The following is a 16,081-nucleotide window of genomic DNA, read 5'->3' as shown; positions in this document are numbered from 1 at the left end:
AATCCACGACGGGCCTGATTTTCCCCGTGGACATGATGCCTTTAGGCTTTCAGGGTGAATGCCCTCTCTGTTGACCTAGCAATTACCTTCTCTTTACCCTGGCAATTTGTGAGTTTTCTCCTAGTGGCTTACAAATGGTCATCTTTATGTCACAATACAGTGTGCTACTGTAGCTTTGTATTGTTTGTTATTGAGGATACCCCACAAAAGAGACATTTAACTCATTTAACACATCTTCTATTCATAGTCAATTAACTTTATGGGGCGACCCCACAAGTAGTTTTCGTCTATGTTTTTCTTTGTCAGACCGAATTTTAATAATTTATAAATAAAGGTTTTATTTTATCCAAGTCGTCTATACTGTGAAGGGCTTCAAATTTTAATTGATACTTCCCCAGTGAAAAATAAGTAAAAGTACCGATAGTAAATAAACCCCGTAGACAAGTGTAACAAAAAAAAACATTTTAATGACTTTAAAATGGTTACAAGTATTTATCGACAATTTGCAGTATATTTTTTGTAACATAAGCATCAATATCTTATTGCTTTAATGACCTTATACATTCTCGATTTTATATAGCTTACATAATATCATTCTTATGACAATTATTCACAATATGATAGGATTTCCATATTAAAACCAATTAAATCACAAAAATTAACAAGAATTTTCCACCTAGAACCTTTTATAGGACAGAAGCAAGCCAAATGATGACGCAGAGCCTCAGTTTCCCATGCTTTCCCTCTTCTCTCACGATCAATATCTGGTTTAAATTAAAAAGGCAAAAGATGACATAGCTTGAATTAAAGGGGTGTCAGTCACATGGCTAGGCCATAACAGAGGCTTGGTTAATACACAGGTAGCAGCAGCCCGCTAGCAGATTTTCTATACAGGAAGATACTTTTAAATGGCAAGTATATTAGATTAAAATATGGATGTAGGCTTTAGGCCAGATTCACACGGAGGAATTTGCACACGCAATGCACAGGAAATAGAACCCATTGATTTCATTGGGTTTGATCACATGCGCATATTTTGTGTGCGCATTTCGGCCGCTCTAAAAAAGATAGAACATGCTCTATTATCCTGCGTATTTGTGCACCAAAAGTCCCCACAGAAGTCAATGGTGGGGGCACCAATACACAAGGAGATGTAAGAAACACTGCGTAATTGCGCTGAGAAAAGAACACATCATGAAGTATTTAGCCATTTCAATCAGTGCTTTTTTTTGCTGCGCACACATTAACATGCCTTGTGGGCAGAAGATGTGCAGTTAAATATGCTGATATGATCGCAAAAAAGCCTTGTTTATAGCGCAAACATGCTGATCTAAGGTGCGCACAGTTGCGCTTATGTCGGTGTGAAGCCAGCCTTGGGCTTTTGGGCGGGGATAAAAAAAAACAAACTATTTAAGCTGCCTATCCACAGGCGTTTTTGCATTGCGTTCCCCGCAGCGATAATCCGGCCGCAATGCACACTTTCTATAGCGTTGCTATGGAAAGCGGAGCCCCTCCTGTTCACGACTGGAGAATCATAGAGATTCTCCACTCGCGGGCGGCAAATTGTAGCATGCTGCATATTGCCGCGATTCTCCTCGGTCAGTCTATCTGTCAGATAGGCTGACCACGGCGATCCGTCTGTAGGCTCCAGTTCCCCCCCCAGGATACCGCAACGCCCATGGACAGGCAGCCTTAGTCACCGATTTTTGATATTTTTACAGTGTTCACTGTGCAGTATAAACAATGTTATGTTTATTCCAATCATACCAATTTATATACTTTGTGTTATTTACCTTCAATAGTATAGCGTGGGTCATTATGAATGCAGGGATAAAAAGACTACACATAACATTATTTGAAATGTAAACAAAATTAAATAAAATATTTTTTTTTCCCTAAAGCAGCTTAAGTGCTGGGTCAGCATTGACCGTTTAAGGGGTCAAGAAACAGTTTGTTGAGTTACAATGGAGTGATAAGCGAGTGCACAAAGACCACCTATATATGTGACAAACAGCAAGTATTAACCTTTAATTAATAGGGGAGGGGGATAACATGGTCAAAAGTCCATTTTACGCCACTTTCCTGGAATAATCTGAAGTTATCTAGGGAACTATAAATTCTCTTTCCCTTTGTTCCAGCTGCCCCTCTCCTATCTCCTTTGCACAGACTGAAGTTAAAGCAGTAAGTTTAGCACATGCTACTCCCACTTTCACTTGCTCCCTCTGGCCAGAAAAGAGCTTGAACAACAAGAATCTGGGCTTTAAAACAAGATTAAAACTGCCGCTCTAGCCGGGCATGGAACCTTTAAAATAGCAGCCTCTGTCTGAATCGTGCTCGAGCTAAAGGATAAGGTCCTTTTCTCCAAGCCTTATCAACATTGATGGCAAAATTGTGTGTTGGTTAAAGCCAATTTAAACGGGACGACTGTCGGGCAAACAATCGTTCAGTGTAAACAGCAGCCGTTCAGTACTGAATGGCTGCTGTGTTAAGTGAATGGAGGGGGGGCAGAGGAGAGAAATCTCCTCCAGCTCCCCTGGCCCCTTGCTTCTTTTGTCAGAGAGCCGGCGATACTCACTCCTGTGTGACAGCACAGGAGCGAGTACACACAGGGATGGGTGTCGAGCATCAATTGCCCGATATTCGTCCCGTATAAATGGGGCTTAAGATACCCAAGAACTATAAAATATTGATAAAAACACAAGACAACTGAGGTGTCAAACACCCTTACTTTCATAATCGTGTTCTAGATTTTGTGATGCCATTCAGAGCAGTGCTAAATCAGAAAACAAAGACATACGTTATATCAATTTACATTTACTAATCCAGTTTAAAGTAAAAAAAAGGCCGTCTTATGGCCTTTATGCACGGGATGACAGTCGGTTTAACGAATGCACGATCACTCAATTCCCCGCTAGGGTATTTAATGCTTGTGTAAAGCGTTTTGACTGAGAGACTTTACCGCTGTATCGCTGGGTTTTCGCTCATCCCTTCACCTTCTACGTGAAGCGCTGAGCAGGGAGCACTTACACGGAATGAAAATAGTAATAGTTTTTATGTGCACTGAAAGCCAGCGATAGCAACTTGCAAATAAATAGTGGGGGATTTTTTTGTGTTTATACTGCACGATTATTGCTCAAGTTTGATCTGTTTCAATGAATTTTGAGTGATGATCATTACATGTAAATGGGGCATAAGTGACCAGTCCATTATACCAGGATATTTTAACAAACATATATTTCAAAATATCTTAAAACAGTTTCCGGAAGATTTGTACTACTACAAACAAATACATGAAAAGGTTTACATGTCTTACAAATATGTGATCTAATGTAGATCTAAATATACACTCACTACCAGAAAACAAAAAAAAATCCTTCCCCTAGAAGAAGTTGTCGGATGGAATGAAACTTTTTCTGTGCGATTGTAACATTGATATAAGTAAGTGATTACAATATCAGAGCAAAAGGAAAATATATTGTGGAAAACCAAACCCTTGGAGGGAGGCTCCAGTACCCTGTTGTACCACCTCTAGCGTGGATACAAGATGTGATACGGGTGGGCATGGAGGATCTAGTACCCTGTTGTACCACCTCTAGCGTGGATACAAGATGTGATACAGGTGGGCATGGAGGATCACATGAAATTGTGCAAACTTGTAGGCTGTTGAAGCTAGAATCCCTGATGGTCCCATACATGTTCTACTAGCGATAAATCTGGTGACCAGGCAGCCACGGAAGCGTAACAATGTTGTAGAGACATTCCGGTGACCCCCTTGTGTATACAGCCAAGCATTATCGTGCTGGAAAATGCCTATTGGAAGCTGCCATGAGAGGCAACACATGTGGCTGCAGGATGTCTATGAGCTTTTATTGTCCTTCATACCACTACTAGGGGTGACCGACTGTCCTATGTGATTGCCCCCCAGACTATAACACCGGCAGTGGGGGCAGTGTGCCACTTTACAGCAAAGACAGGATTGTGGCGCTCACCCCGACATCTCAAGACATGAACATGGCTGTCGCCAATGCCCGAAATATACCTGGATTTGTTGCTGAAGACAACCCCATTCCACTTCGTAACAGTCCAACTTTGTCATTTACAATCACCACTGCAAACGTATGAGGCAGTGGGTGGATGTCAAAGGCAGTACATGTAATGGGTGCCGTGAGATCAAATGTCCTTCAGAAGAGCACCTGGAAAAGATTCTGACAGACAAAGGAGCCTGTAACAATGGTGTTACTTTTCTCTGGAAGTCAGGAAATTAAACAGTCGGAGCTGCTTGTGATGCTCTGTCGAGGGCGTCCTGAGCCCAGTCACTTGGTGTGCCCTTACGCATCCACTGGTTTCAACACCTCCTAACAGTCTGGTCAGAACGGTCCAGGTGGTGGGCAGTTCATTGGTACAACGATCCAGCTTCTCCCATTCCAATAATATGTCACCTCTCAAACTAAGTTTACCAGGCCAAATCTCTTCAATTGCACTGTAAAGGAGTCTATAGATTTACAAGCTCTACACAAGCAAAAAAAAAGAGGTCCACTTCACACAAGTTGCCTCTGAGAGCCTTTTAATAGGCCAAGGGGGGAAACAGTTTTAGGGTCTGAGCTGGCAAAACCATTCATCTAATCACACCACAACTCTAATTACTTGCATATCTACCTGAGATGTAACTGCATGCCAGCTTTTGCAGCAAAGTGACAACTTCTTCTAGATGATTGATTTTTTTTTTTACAAAAAGTGTAAAAGCATGAAATTCACAGATTTGTGCTAAGTTCAGAAAGGGCAAGCCAATGAAGACATTGGCGAAATAAAGATGCATAATTGGTCCATTGTAGATGCATCAAATTCTGTACAAAACACATACAGTAGATCTACAAGTACTGTATTCAAAAATAGAGTTATATAAACCTAAAAATACCACATATTAAATCATCTAAGCATGTGACTTTCTTCACCATTCCCCTGCAAAGCCACCACTCCATGGTTCCTGCAGAATCGTCAATTCGACCCACATAAAAGGACAGGATTAGTTCTCTCATGAGTGCATGTACTTTGCGGGATGCATGCAGTTGTGGCTTTGCAGGCAGACAGCAGGAGAACAGTAAAGAAAGTAGATATGATAGTCACATGCTCAGATTCAGTGCCCCAGCTGCTATAAGCCCCCAACTTTAGTTTATGGAGCACATTAGGAACTGGCAGAGTCCCTATAAACCAGGAGTGCACAACTTTTTCTGCTCTGAGGGCCACATTGCCATACTGAACCACATCCAAGGGCTGCAGGGGTATTCCAATCTGAGAAATTTTTGGTGTATCCTAAGTATATGCCATAATAAATTGAAGTAAGTTCCACTTCCAGGACTCCTATCTATTGGGAGAATGGGGTCACCTCTGCCCCAATTAGCACTCCAGAGTGGAGGAGACAATGCATGTGGCTCTCTCCATTGTATATGATGGATGTTGAGGTTACGGCCTGGCATTTCATATGTCCGATAAACTACAATGTAGAAAATAAGAGGGGTGGAGCAAACCCGTTGGTATCAAAGGCTTTGGTCCCAGATGAATGTCTAGAGACCAAAAATGACTTAGAAAGGCCTGTGCAGAATGAATGAACTGTGAAGGTGCTGCCAACCAGGAGAACCCAATAAAAGTGGGCACGACAGATGTGTGAAGAGTTATAGAAAAAAAAAAGACTGGTGGAGTGACTCTCCAGAAAAGATAGCTCTATAAACTACAATGGAGAGACCTGCATGTATATAAGATGCATCCAGCTTGTATACTCAAATCTAGAGTACCAAACGGGTGACGAGACATAGTTTAGGTCAAATTATTTTTTATATAGACTAGGAGGAAAGGGTGTTACTTTTGGCTCAAACCCCATAGCTGCTTTTCTATTGTTGTCAGGTAAAGTAAAAATGTACCAAACTTTTTAAGAGACATGCATCTTAATAAATTTGAAGCAAAATTTCCTACTACTTCTCCTACACTGGTGTAAAAAATGTCGATCTTAGTAAGGCTGCTTAATCGGAAATTCCCTGTAGAAGTCGCAAGTTTGAGGACATACATTTCAGATAAAAAGTCTCATTATGACAAAAGAAATAATAAAAAAGAGTAGCAATCATCAACCATTACATTTGCTGATAGGAAAATCCATGGCATTAGCTGAATATTTTTGGGATATATTGAGTGCATAGTTATACATGTCCACCACTATTGTTCTGGCAAGTAATTTGAAGTGTAAGTTTCAATACGCTATTCCCAGTAACAAAAAGTCCAGTGTCTGAATGACATCTGTAGCATTTTACTCTTCAGACTTCATTTTTTGAACTGTACTATTAAGCAAGTCCATATTACCATCACGAAGGCTGATGCTGACTGTAAAAGGCTTAGGTTTGATACTCAATCCATAGTCACATTGTTGGTTCAGATCTTCTGTTGGGTTGGCAGTAAATGTACACTGATGAGCCAAAATAGATGCAAAGAGAAACAGCTGCATCTTTGCTAGTTCTTCCCCTATACATCTTCTCTTACCTACTGAGAAGATCATCACATTGCTCACCATATCTTTATTAAGAAACCCCTTGTCATCCAGGAATCTCGATGGGTCAAATTCTTCTGGGTTTGACCATTTCCTTGCATCATGATTGACTGACCACTGATTGACAAATACCACAGTGTTTTTGGGAATATTGTAACCCATCAGGTTTGTGTCCTTCGTGGTAGCATGAGGAATGGTAACGGGTACAAAGCTACTAAAGCGCATTAATTCATAAAGAAATGCCATGATGTATGGTAAACTGGACTGATCGTCCACAGAAGGAAAGCGATCTCTTCCGATCACCTTATCGACTTCATACTGCATCTTCTTCTGAATCTCTGGGTATCTGAACAGAGGAAGAGAAACACTTTATCAATTAGAATTTAATTTCACATAAGGGACTATATCACCAATTATTTTTTAGTAAAATTAAAACCAAATAAAGAAACACATTGCATTTTACTAATCAGTTTTTATTTTGTTACTGTAGACCTTTTTTTATTATTCTGTTGTCTATACAACAGCATTTAACGATATGTTTTACAACAGCCTCATGGGCCATTCACACAATGGACAGGAGGGAAGCCATTGATTTCCATGGGAGACTGCTCTAGACAAGTTCTGTCACCTGTGCAGAGGTCATATTGCAGGGAGAAGGTGTAAATATTCACAATTAGAGATGAGCGAGCACCAAAATGCTCACATGCTCGTTATTCGAGTTGAGCTTTTCGTAATATTCGAGAGCTCTATTCGAGTAACGAACCTCATTGAAGTCAATAGGGACCCAAGCATTTTCGTAATGGACCCACCGGGTGCCAAGCTTCTCTCACTCTCTCAGCCAGCCACATACTGCTGTGGATGTGCGCGCGCTGGCACGTCACAGCAGGAATGGGTAGCGCGGGGAGGGGTCGAACACTGCGTGGTACTTGCTCGAGTAACAAGCACCATCGAATATGCTAATACTCGGACGAGCATCAAGCTCGGATGAGCATGTTCGCTCAACTCCAGTCACAATTCATCACCTATTGTAAGTGGTGGAACCTGTGTTATCTACAAACAAGTGTTATCTTTCAGTGTAATCCTGCCTGTGATATAAGTGAAATGACTGCTGAAAAGTTTTCCCTACAAAATAGGAGGGTATTAGCCATTTGGGCTGTGTGACCATGTGAAAAATGCAGGATTTTATTTTTTTCCCCCTTTTTAAATAGAGATTGTGACTGAAAATTAAGGGAAAAAAAGATCAAATCAAATCAAACCACCAAAAAGAACATATTCCCTCTATATAAAAGTTATGTTCAGCTATAATGATGGACTATGTGGAGCAATGAAAGTTAAGTATAATGCAAAATCTCTGTAAATATTGAATTACTTTGCTTTATTAATGTGACAAAGCAAGGATGCCCCATGCGAAGATTTTTTTCATTAATAAAGAAAAACTTTACATGGGTTTCCTTCCGCTTTCCATAGAAATGCATTTATTAAGTGATCCTGAGCTACAGTATGCATTATAGCCTGTTTGATGGACTACACACACACAGAATACGCCATGTAGGTTATGTTTTATTGAAAAAAATAAAGGAAAAAGTTGAGGTACATAATGAGTTATGGCCCAGAGTTGCATTCACTGTTCTACAAACCTTACAGCTTAAATTTACCAGCCAAGGGCAAACACTGACAACTGATGGTCCCAGTGCAAGAATAATGTTATGAACCTCCAGATTTCTAAATTTTGTTTTGATGACCTTATTTATGGCTCTACAAAAAAAAAAAAAAACCTCCTTCGTGAGCCAACCCACCAATACATACAGACATAAGCATACATGTGATGTAATAGCAAGGAGCATTAATAAGATAGCGGGCCCCATTTTCTGTAGAGTGGCTATGCGATTGCACATATGGTATGCCCCTCTCTGCTCCCAGCATTCCTTGCTGGTTCAATGTCTGCAGAGAGCTTAATCCGGCGATTGGCTTCTGGTGTAATCTTTATACCAGTAGCCTGTACAGAAATCGTATGTAAGAAAGACTAGCTGTCCCACTACATTTTGAGAGATAAGCTAAAAGGGAGTCTCAACAGAGACTCCCTTTTAGCTTATCTACTAAAATGAGTTATTTAGTGACTAACATGCAACATAGTAACACAGTAACTGTGTAAGGCCAAAAAAGGACATATGTGCATTCAGTTCAGCCTATTACCCACCCAATGTTGATCCAGAATAAGGCAAAAAAACACCATGACGTAGAAGCCGATAATATTATAATGTTCAAGAAAGGCGTCCTGATGTTATACAGAGGGGTATTTCTATTGGATGGTGGCATATAGCAATGTTCATCATAGATCCTTAAAAATATTATAGTATACGACGATAAGCTCATCTTCCCCTTTATAGCTTACGGTAGAGTTTGTGCCACTTATCTTTTGAACTCCTAACATCAAACACTATCCATTATATACTGTGTTATATAATGTGCCTTCAACATGGGGAAAGGTTTGGTGTGGTTCCTCTCTTTCACAAGGTGTGTGGCTGGATTTGTTTGAACAGACAGATACAAATGAAGACTTGCTCAGACAGACCAGAAGTAATTCAGCCTTTAGCAGTAAAAGTGTCACTTCCACTCTAAAGTCAACATAAAAGTTAAGTACTACATGTGCTTGTGTCAAAGTACGCTTAGAGGGCGTAAAATATGCACAAGCGGTATAGATGGTCCACCCATTCTCCTCAACAAGTCATGCAATCTCTGAAAAAAATAGTCATTGACTCAATGTATGCCCCCCTCCAAATTATCACAGCTGAAAAGTCCCAGAATTAGCTGTACCATGCATATGCTCAAAATTCCTCTCCTAAATACTGTATATTTCTTAAAGGCTCAAATAGTGTATCTTAACAGCTGTGTTTCCCGAACTTGTGTCCATCCACTACTCACTACATACATAGATGAACTTTACTTCTCCAATATATATATATTACTGTGTATAAACCAGCAGAGTCATTTGTATTGCAGTGTAAAAGCTATGGTATTGACTTAGAGCGTTGTGGTCCAGTGTTCAAATCTAACCAAGGGCAGCATCTGCATGGCGTTAACCGTGTATGGGTTTCCTTCCTCACTTTGTAAGCATAGGGTGGCTTTACATGGGATGGCCATCATCTGATTAGTCACTCGAAAGAATGAATGTAAGGTGGAGTTATTCCATGCAAACATGGAACCGACAGGGTGACAAGTGATCATTTGTTCCCTAGTCACTTTGTTTCATTTCACCTAAAAGTAGTCTCTAGTTGATTATTACCTGATGCAAACAGGCAATCTTATCTTTTTTTAACAACTAGTCAATAACTATGTAGGGAGGTATGCCCTTTATCGTCCGCAATCGCTTTGTGTAAAAGCACATAAGCAACAGTTATTTGTACGCTAACTCACAGTAGCAAGCATTTCTAGCAATTTTTTGAACAGTTGTCCCATGTGAAGCCACCCATACTGATAGGTAAATTGGCTCCAGTGTGTTTTTGAGTGATCTTTGTTTAGAATATGTTTGCACTGTATAAAAAGAAAAGGATTTAAAAAAATACATATTTTTTTCAACCAAATTCAGAATATCTGTCTAAAGGCTCATTTACTAAAGTGAATTATGCTGACAATTCACTTGTCTGTGAGAGATGGTAATAATAGCGGCAATAGAAATCATGTGTTCTATCATGAATATATTATTATTGACCACAAAATAGGCAAATGGTGCCTGTAGGGACATTTACATAGGGCATTGCTGCTTAGTGCACAAAAGTTGTCACTAGCACCAATGACACTTCACACTTAGCGGGATGAAAACGGTCTATCGGATCCTTGATTATGATATTTCAAACTACTGATCATCCTTCAAGGATTTGAAAAATTGTGTTTTCTAAAACAGGCCTTTACTTGGGTTCTACTATGTAAAATATGAAGATTGAGAATCTAGTTTTCAAGGAAGAACACTAATTTCTAGATTAGGGTGATGGGAATTTAATTACATAAGGTTCAAAGGTGTCAACATCCATTGCCTTACGGAAAACGGTTACCTTGGATGAGTGACGAGAGCAGACTTCCTGTACTAGAATGCGGCTCAGATTACCCTCCTTCCCTCATAAGCACTTGAAGAACGAACTCACTGAGAGAGAATACAGAATAATCAGAAGGTGCCGAGTTCCTGTACTAACAAATGTCTAAAGGAATGCAGCATACTGTCAGTCATCTTGGAGTCAACATCTCGTGCGTTTCCTGTAACTAGCGTTGACAACCTATTATGTGAAATGCATATTGGAGTCCTAGACAAAAACCACAGGCAGAGAGCAAACCCTGTGCTCATAAATTCGTATAGGGCTGACAAAAGCTCCTGCGCTACTAAGACAGGCGACTTAGCAGATAAAGGAAAGTTGCTCTCTATCAACAACAAACTTCACATCTATTTATTTCATTCTATGTCAGCTATGGAGGGCATGGTGGAATGGGGACGTGCAAATAAGTATTGTAGAAGTGCAGTACCAAAAATGGCCTTTAGTGGGCTGGAAAGCAGGCTGTTTGAGAAAATGCCCAGCAGGTAAATGGTCTAATTAGCTAATTGGATGTGGCTGGAGTAAGGAAAATCTGCAGACTTGTGGAGCTCATGGTCCATTGGAAACCAAATACTGGTCTGGTGTAGAACTCCTGCTGCTACCTGGGAGAACGCGGAGTCTGACAAGGGTGGATGGTGCTTAGACTGCCACCCTGTCACAGGGTGATGGACTTTATGTATTGGTGGCACTAGGTCTGTATGATAGAGGGTAAAGTCTTTGTTATTTAGTGGTCAGAGACTTGCATATGTTCATGCAGACTGTGGCAAACAACAACAGTGTGAAGATTGAGTTAGGATTTCTGATGATTGACCACAATTAATGACAATTACTGAGTTTATACCAAACTTCTGGCCTGGATGTGGTTAATTCATGTGTGACAACCCTTCTGGTAGAGGAAAGATGGCGATCCGATGAGCTGACAACCCCCAAGTTGTCATAGTGTGTATAAATATTCTTTGCGATAGAACTCATATTACTAAAATAGAAATTATTATGCCTGCAATGATATCGCTGTTTAATAATTCACAGATGAAAGTTTTCACAAGTGTTCTTGCACCTTGATCTGTCAAGCATCCATTGTATTTGGTTTTGGAACTGTCAATGTTTATTTAGGTCAAAACATGAGAAAAAGCATATTCAATATGAAACAGGCCCTTATGAAATATTATAGTTTGGGATCATAATTTATGTAGACAGCGGTATTAGTAAAAGATTCTAAATGGATTATGTAGGGCAAAATGTTGACATTAAAGATAGAGCCAAAGGACTATACCTTGTTGTACGCCAACTGGGCAACAGCCAAGGAATGATGCCCAATAACAATACTATGAGGTTACATGAGGACTATAGCAAATCAGATGCTCAGACAGGCCAAGTAAGCAGTTTTTACAAGCATTTGTTCCATATCTGTGGGCAATATTATTATAATCTGATGGACCTGAATCTGACATCGTATCAAGATACGATAATTACTGATGGAGAATCCTAGCCAAATGTTATCACGACACATCTTCCCCTCTGCAGGTTACTGTTGGGCCCATGTTATGTTTTCTAGCCATTAATTAACGCTTTCTTTTACTGAACAATATTGAGCATTTCATTGGCAAAGATGTGATTGTTTATTTTACCAAAATCATCCCAGGGATAAAATTATTATATGTCCCCAGTGTGCAGTGAAGTTTTTATCCTTCGGATACAGTTCCTGGCACCTTTCCCAGACTTTGGCGTTACCTAATATTGAACTACTGTAAGAACAAATACATTCAGCAGGCCACAAGTCTCTAACCAACAAAGAATTCTGAATGCCAAGTCCATTTTATAGGGGTATTCCTATCTAATAATGTTATGACATATCAGTAGGATATGCTAAAACTTTATGGTAGGGGGTTGAGGGAAATCAAAGCTCTGGGTTTCCCATTGATCACCAAGGTCTCTTCTCCCTTCTGCATGACAGGGCTCGTGACCATACATTATCTAGGAAATTGCAACATGACTCCATTAAAGTGAACAGGGCTGTACTGTACAGCCATGGCCAAAAGTTTTGAAACAGACACATTTTGGTCCTCACAAGATTCTTTAGATTCTTTAGTCAAATATTTCTATGTTATATTGAATTCTAAGCATTTTATATATTTTTTTTTAACTTTTGACAAGTGCATGAAGTTTAGGCAAAGACTCAATATTTACAGTGTTGAGCCTTTTTTTCAAGGCTTCTGCAATTCAACATCTGGGCAAAATCCTGGCTGATGCAACTCATTATGAGCACTTGGCCTTCATCACAATTTCCGTGTTTTTGTTTGTCCACCCACCTTTTTCGGATTTATCATAGGTTCTCAATGGGATCGAGATCTGAGAAGTTTCCTGGCCATGGACCCAAAATTTCAATGTTTTTGTTCACCAAGCCACTTACGGTAGTTATCACTTTTGCCTTGTGACATGAAGCTCCATCATGCTGGAAAAAAACATTGTTCATCACCAAATTGCTCCTGGATGGTTGGGAGAAGTTGCTCTTGGAGGACATTTAGATACCTACCATTCTTCATTCATGGCTTAGGTTTTGAGTGAGCCCATTGCCTTGAATGAAAAGCAACATAACACACATGAATGGTCTCAGGATGTTTTACTCTTGGTTTGACACAGTACTCATGGTAGCGCACCCCTCTTCTTCTCTGGGAAATCGCTAATCCACATTTCCCAAACAGGCTGAAGGGGGCTTCATCAGAGAAAATAACTTTACCCCAGTCTTCTGCAGTCCAATCTTTGTACTTCCTGCAGAATATCCATCTGTCCTTGATGATTTTCTTGAATGCCAGTGCTGTAAATATTGAGCCTGCACATGATGTATTTGTCAATAAAAGTTTACAACTTTATGAATTGCTAATAAGGCTGGGTCCACACACGGCGGATTTGCCGCGGAAATTCCGTGGAAAATTTCACTGTGGCAAATCCGCCTGCGGATGCTAATCCCGGGATTAGTCAGCCCTGTGGATGAGATTTGTCAAAAATCTCGTCCACACGGGACGGTCAATTCGTCGCGTCAAAGCCAGCATTAGCTGGCACTGCGACGTGGGCTCCCCGGCAGCAGCATGTCCATTTTTTTCCCGTTACGGCCACGCTCCTCTCCACGGAAATCATGCGGCGAAGCTGCTCCAAAACCCACGGCTAGGTGCCGCGGGTTTTGAAGCTGCGCTTTCCTGGCGGAAATCTCACCTTTTTTCACTGCGGCAAAACCACAAGATTTCCGGTGGGATTCTGACCCGTGTGAAACCAGCATAATTGGTCTTCGGGATCTGTAGACTAAAAGACAATGAGGGCTCAGTCACACGGGCGTTTGTACACGCATCTGTCAGTTGCGTTTGGGGGCTGCATCTAAATAGAACCAATGCTTTTCAATGAAAGCTAGCACATGTGCGAATTTTACATGCGCACAAACGCATGCGGTGAAAATTATAGGACACCGGTTCGCAGAATGCATGTAACTATTACACATGTAAGAGATTATGTCTCACATGTATTGGTGGGTTGGCTCACAAAGGAGTTTTTTTTTTTTGTAGACCCATAAATAAGGTGGTCTATAACTAGCACCCTAATGTCATCAAAGCAAAATTTAGAAATCTGGAGGTTCATAACATTATTCTTGCACTGGGACCATCAGTTGTCAGAGGTTTGTAGAACAGTGAATGCAACTCTGGGCCATAACTCATTATGTACCTCAACTTTTTCCTTTATGCTGTCGCATCCAGGGGTTTCACCTTGCGCGCAATGGGGCCGGCGGCAGCAGCGCCGACCCCATTGAGAATATATAGTGAAGATCGCAATCCTCTGCCACAGCTGTCACAGATTTTAAATCCCCACCTGCTGAAAAATCCTCAGAGCAGTGCAGAAGAGTCGGCGGGAGGCGGATGAGTACCAGCAGCTGCAGAGAGGTGAGTATACATTTTCTTTTTCTTTTTTATACACATTTTTTTATTGATTTTCAGGGCGGGGCTTATATTTTAAGCCCTTTCCCTAAAATCACTGCAGCACTTCCTGTATTGCCAGCTCCATTGAATTCAATGGGAGAACATAGCAATCCTCTGCCACAGCTGTCACAGTTGTGGCAGAGATTTTCTCCATCTCTGTGGGGAGTCCCATTGTCACTGGACACTCTGACAATGTTGTCAGAGTGTCCAGTGACAATGGGACTACCCACAGAGATAATTAAATCCTCTGCCACAGCTGTCACAGCTGTAGCAGAGGATCACAATGTTCTCTGTAGGTCAATGGGGCCGCCGCAGCTGCCACTGGCCCCATTGACCACAGGTGAAACCCCTCAAAACTTTTGGCCCTGACTGCAGTTCTCTGCTCCGTCATTTCAAAGTTCTGTGAAAGACAGATCCCCACTGATCTCTGGGTCTTTTTGGTTGTCAAATTCTATTTAGCTATTAGTAGAGATCAGGAAGATTGAGAGTTTTTAGTGAAGAGAAATGAAGCTTAAAAACCACCTTATCTAACCTGAGTAGATGAAGCACCGAGACCTTTAATCTGGTTAACTTTTGGCTGCCCAATTTTGTAACATGCTGTAACTGGGCTAAGTAAAGTTTGATCCAGTTGGAATCAGGCTTGCCATGCAGCTTGCACTATGCATTTAACCATTATAGGTAGAGATGAGCGAATCTACTCATTTCGAGTATTTACTCGATCGAGCACCGCGATTTTCGAGTACTTTAGTACTCGGGTGAAAAGGTTCGGGGGGCACCGGGGGGCGGGGGGAGGCATGGCGGCGCCGGGGGTAGCAGCGGGGAACAGGGGGGAGCCCTCTCTCTCTCCCTCTCCCCCCCATTCCCAGCTGCAACCCCCCACTCACCCACGGCGCCCACCGAATATTTTCGCCCGAGTATGGAAGTACTCGAAAATCGCGGTGCTCGGGCGAAAAAGGGGCGTGGCCAAGTAGGCTCGCTCATCTCTAATTATAGGTTGAAATTTCAGTTCTCGAAGGAGACTGCTCTTGGGCGGTCAATAATATAGGGTGATCACTTGCTACGTCCCCTTGGTTCTGCGGTGGGATGTAAGGGAAGCGTTGATTACGATTGTCAATCTGTTTTTCCTTATTCCTAATAGCAGCACAAGCTTCCCGCCCTAATTAATTACTATTACTTTATAATAAACACAGACATCTCTCTTATAGGGTCAGGGGGCTATAGTTAGAGTTTAACCTGATTCAACAAAAATACATCTGCCCCAATAGTACACAGCAGCAGAATTACCCCTTGGTTGTGCTGCTGTTAGGACTAGGGGAAAGCAGATTAGCTATCATAATCAACGCTTATAAGTATGACCACCTTGAAATCACATGAAATTGCCTCAACTAAAAGATGCATTCATTCTTTATAAGTGTTGTTCTTAAAAAAAAATATTGTTAAATTATTAAATGTGCCTCATGTATGAACACTAGTGCAGACTGAGGCTTCTTTCACACGAGCGCATA

The 16,081-nt window shown here is 41.1% G+C and overlaps 1 protein-coding gene across 2 annotated transcripts in view; it reads right to left on the bottom strand.

Annotated features, from left to right (window-relative positions):
- Nucleotides 1–458: 458 nt before the first annotated feature.
- Nucleotides 459–16,081, bottom strand: part of CYP1B1 (cytochrome P450 family 1 subfamily B member 1) — a 40,099-nt gene continuing 24,476 nt past the window's right edge. The window contains exons 3-4 of one of the 2 annotated variants that reach the window (XR_010791178.1): nucleotides 3,591–6,878; nucleotides 459–3,526 (exon numbers count right to left, since the gene is read on the bottom strand). Coding sequence is in view for 1 of the 2 variants with exons in the window: in XM_066595827.1 (XP_066451924.1) it covers nucleotides 6,296–6,878 (583 nt within the window). In the remaining variant the exon portion in view is untranslated. Of the gene's footprint in view, nucleotides 6,879–16,081 lie in introns of both variants that reach the window. The other variant, XM_066595827.1, reaches the window with a different exon arrangement.

The sequence above is a fragment of the Eleutherodactylus coqui genome, chromosome 3, assembly GCF_035609145.1.
Source record: "Eleutherodactylus coqui strain aEleCoq1 chromosome 3, aEleCoq1.hap1, whole genome shotgun sequence".
Lineage (NCBI taxonomy): Eukaryota > Metazoa > Chordata > Amphibia > Anura > Eleutherodactylidae > Eleutherodactylus > Eleutherodactylus coqui.
This window is presented reverse-complemented; position numbering and strand designations above follow the sequence as displayed.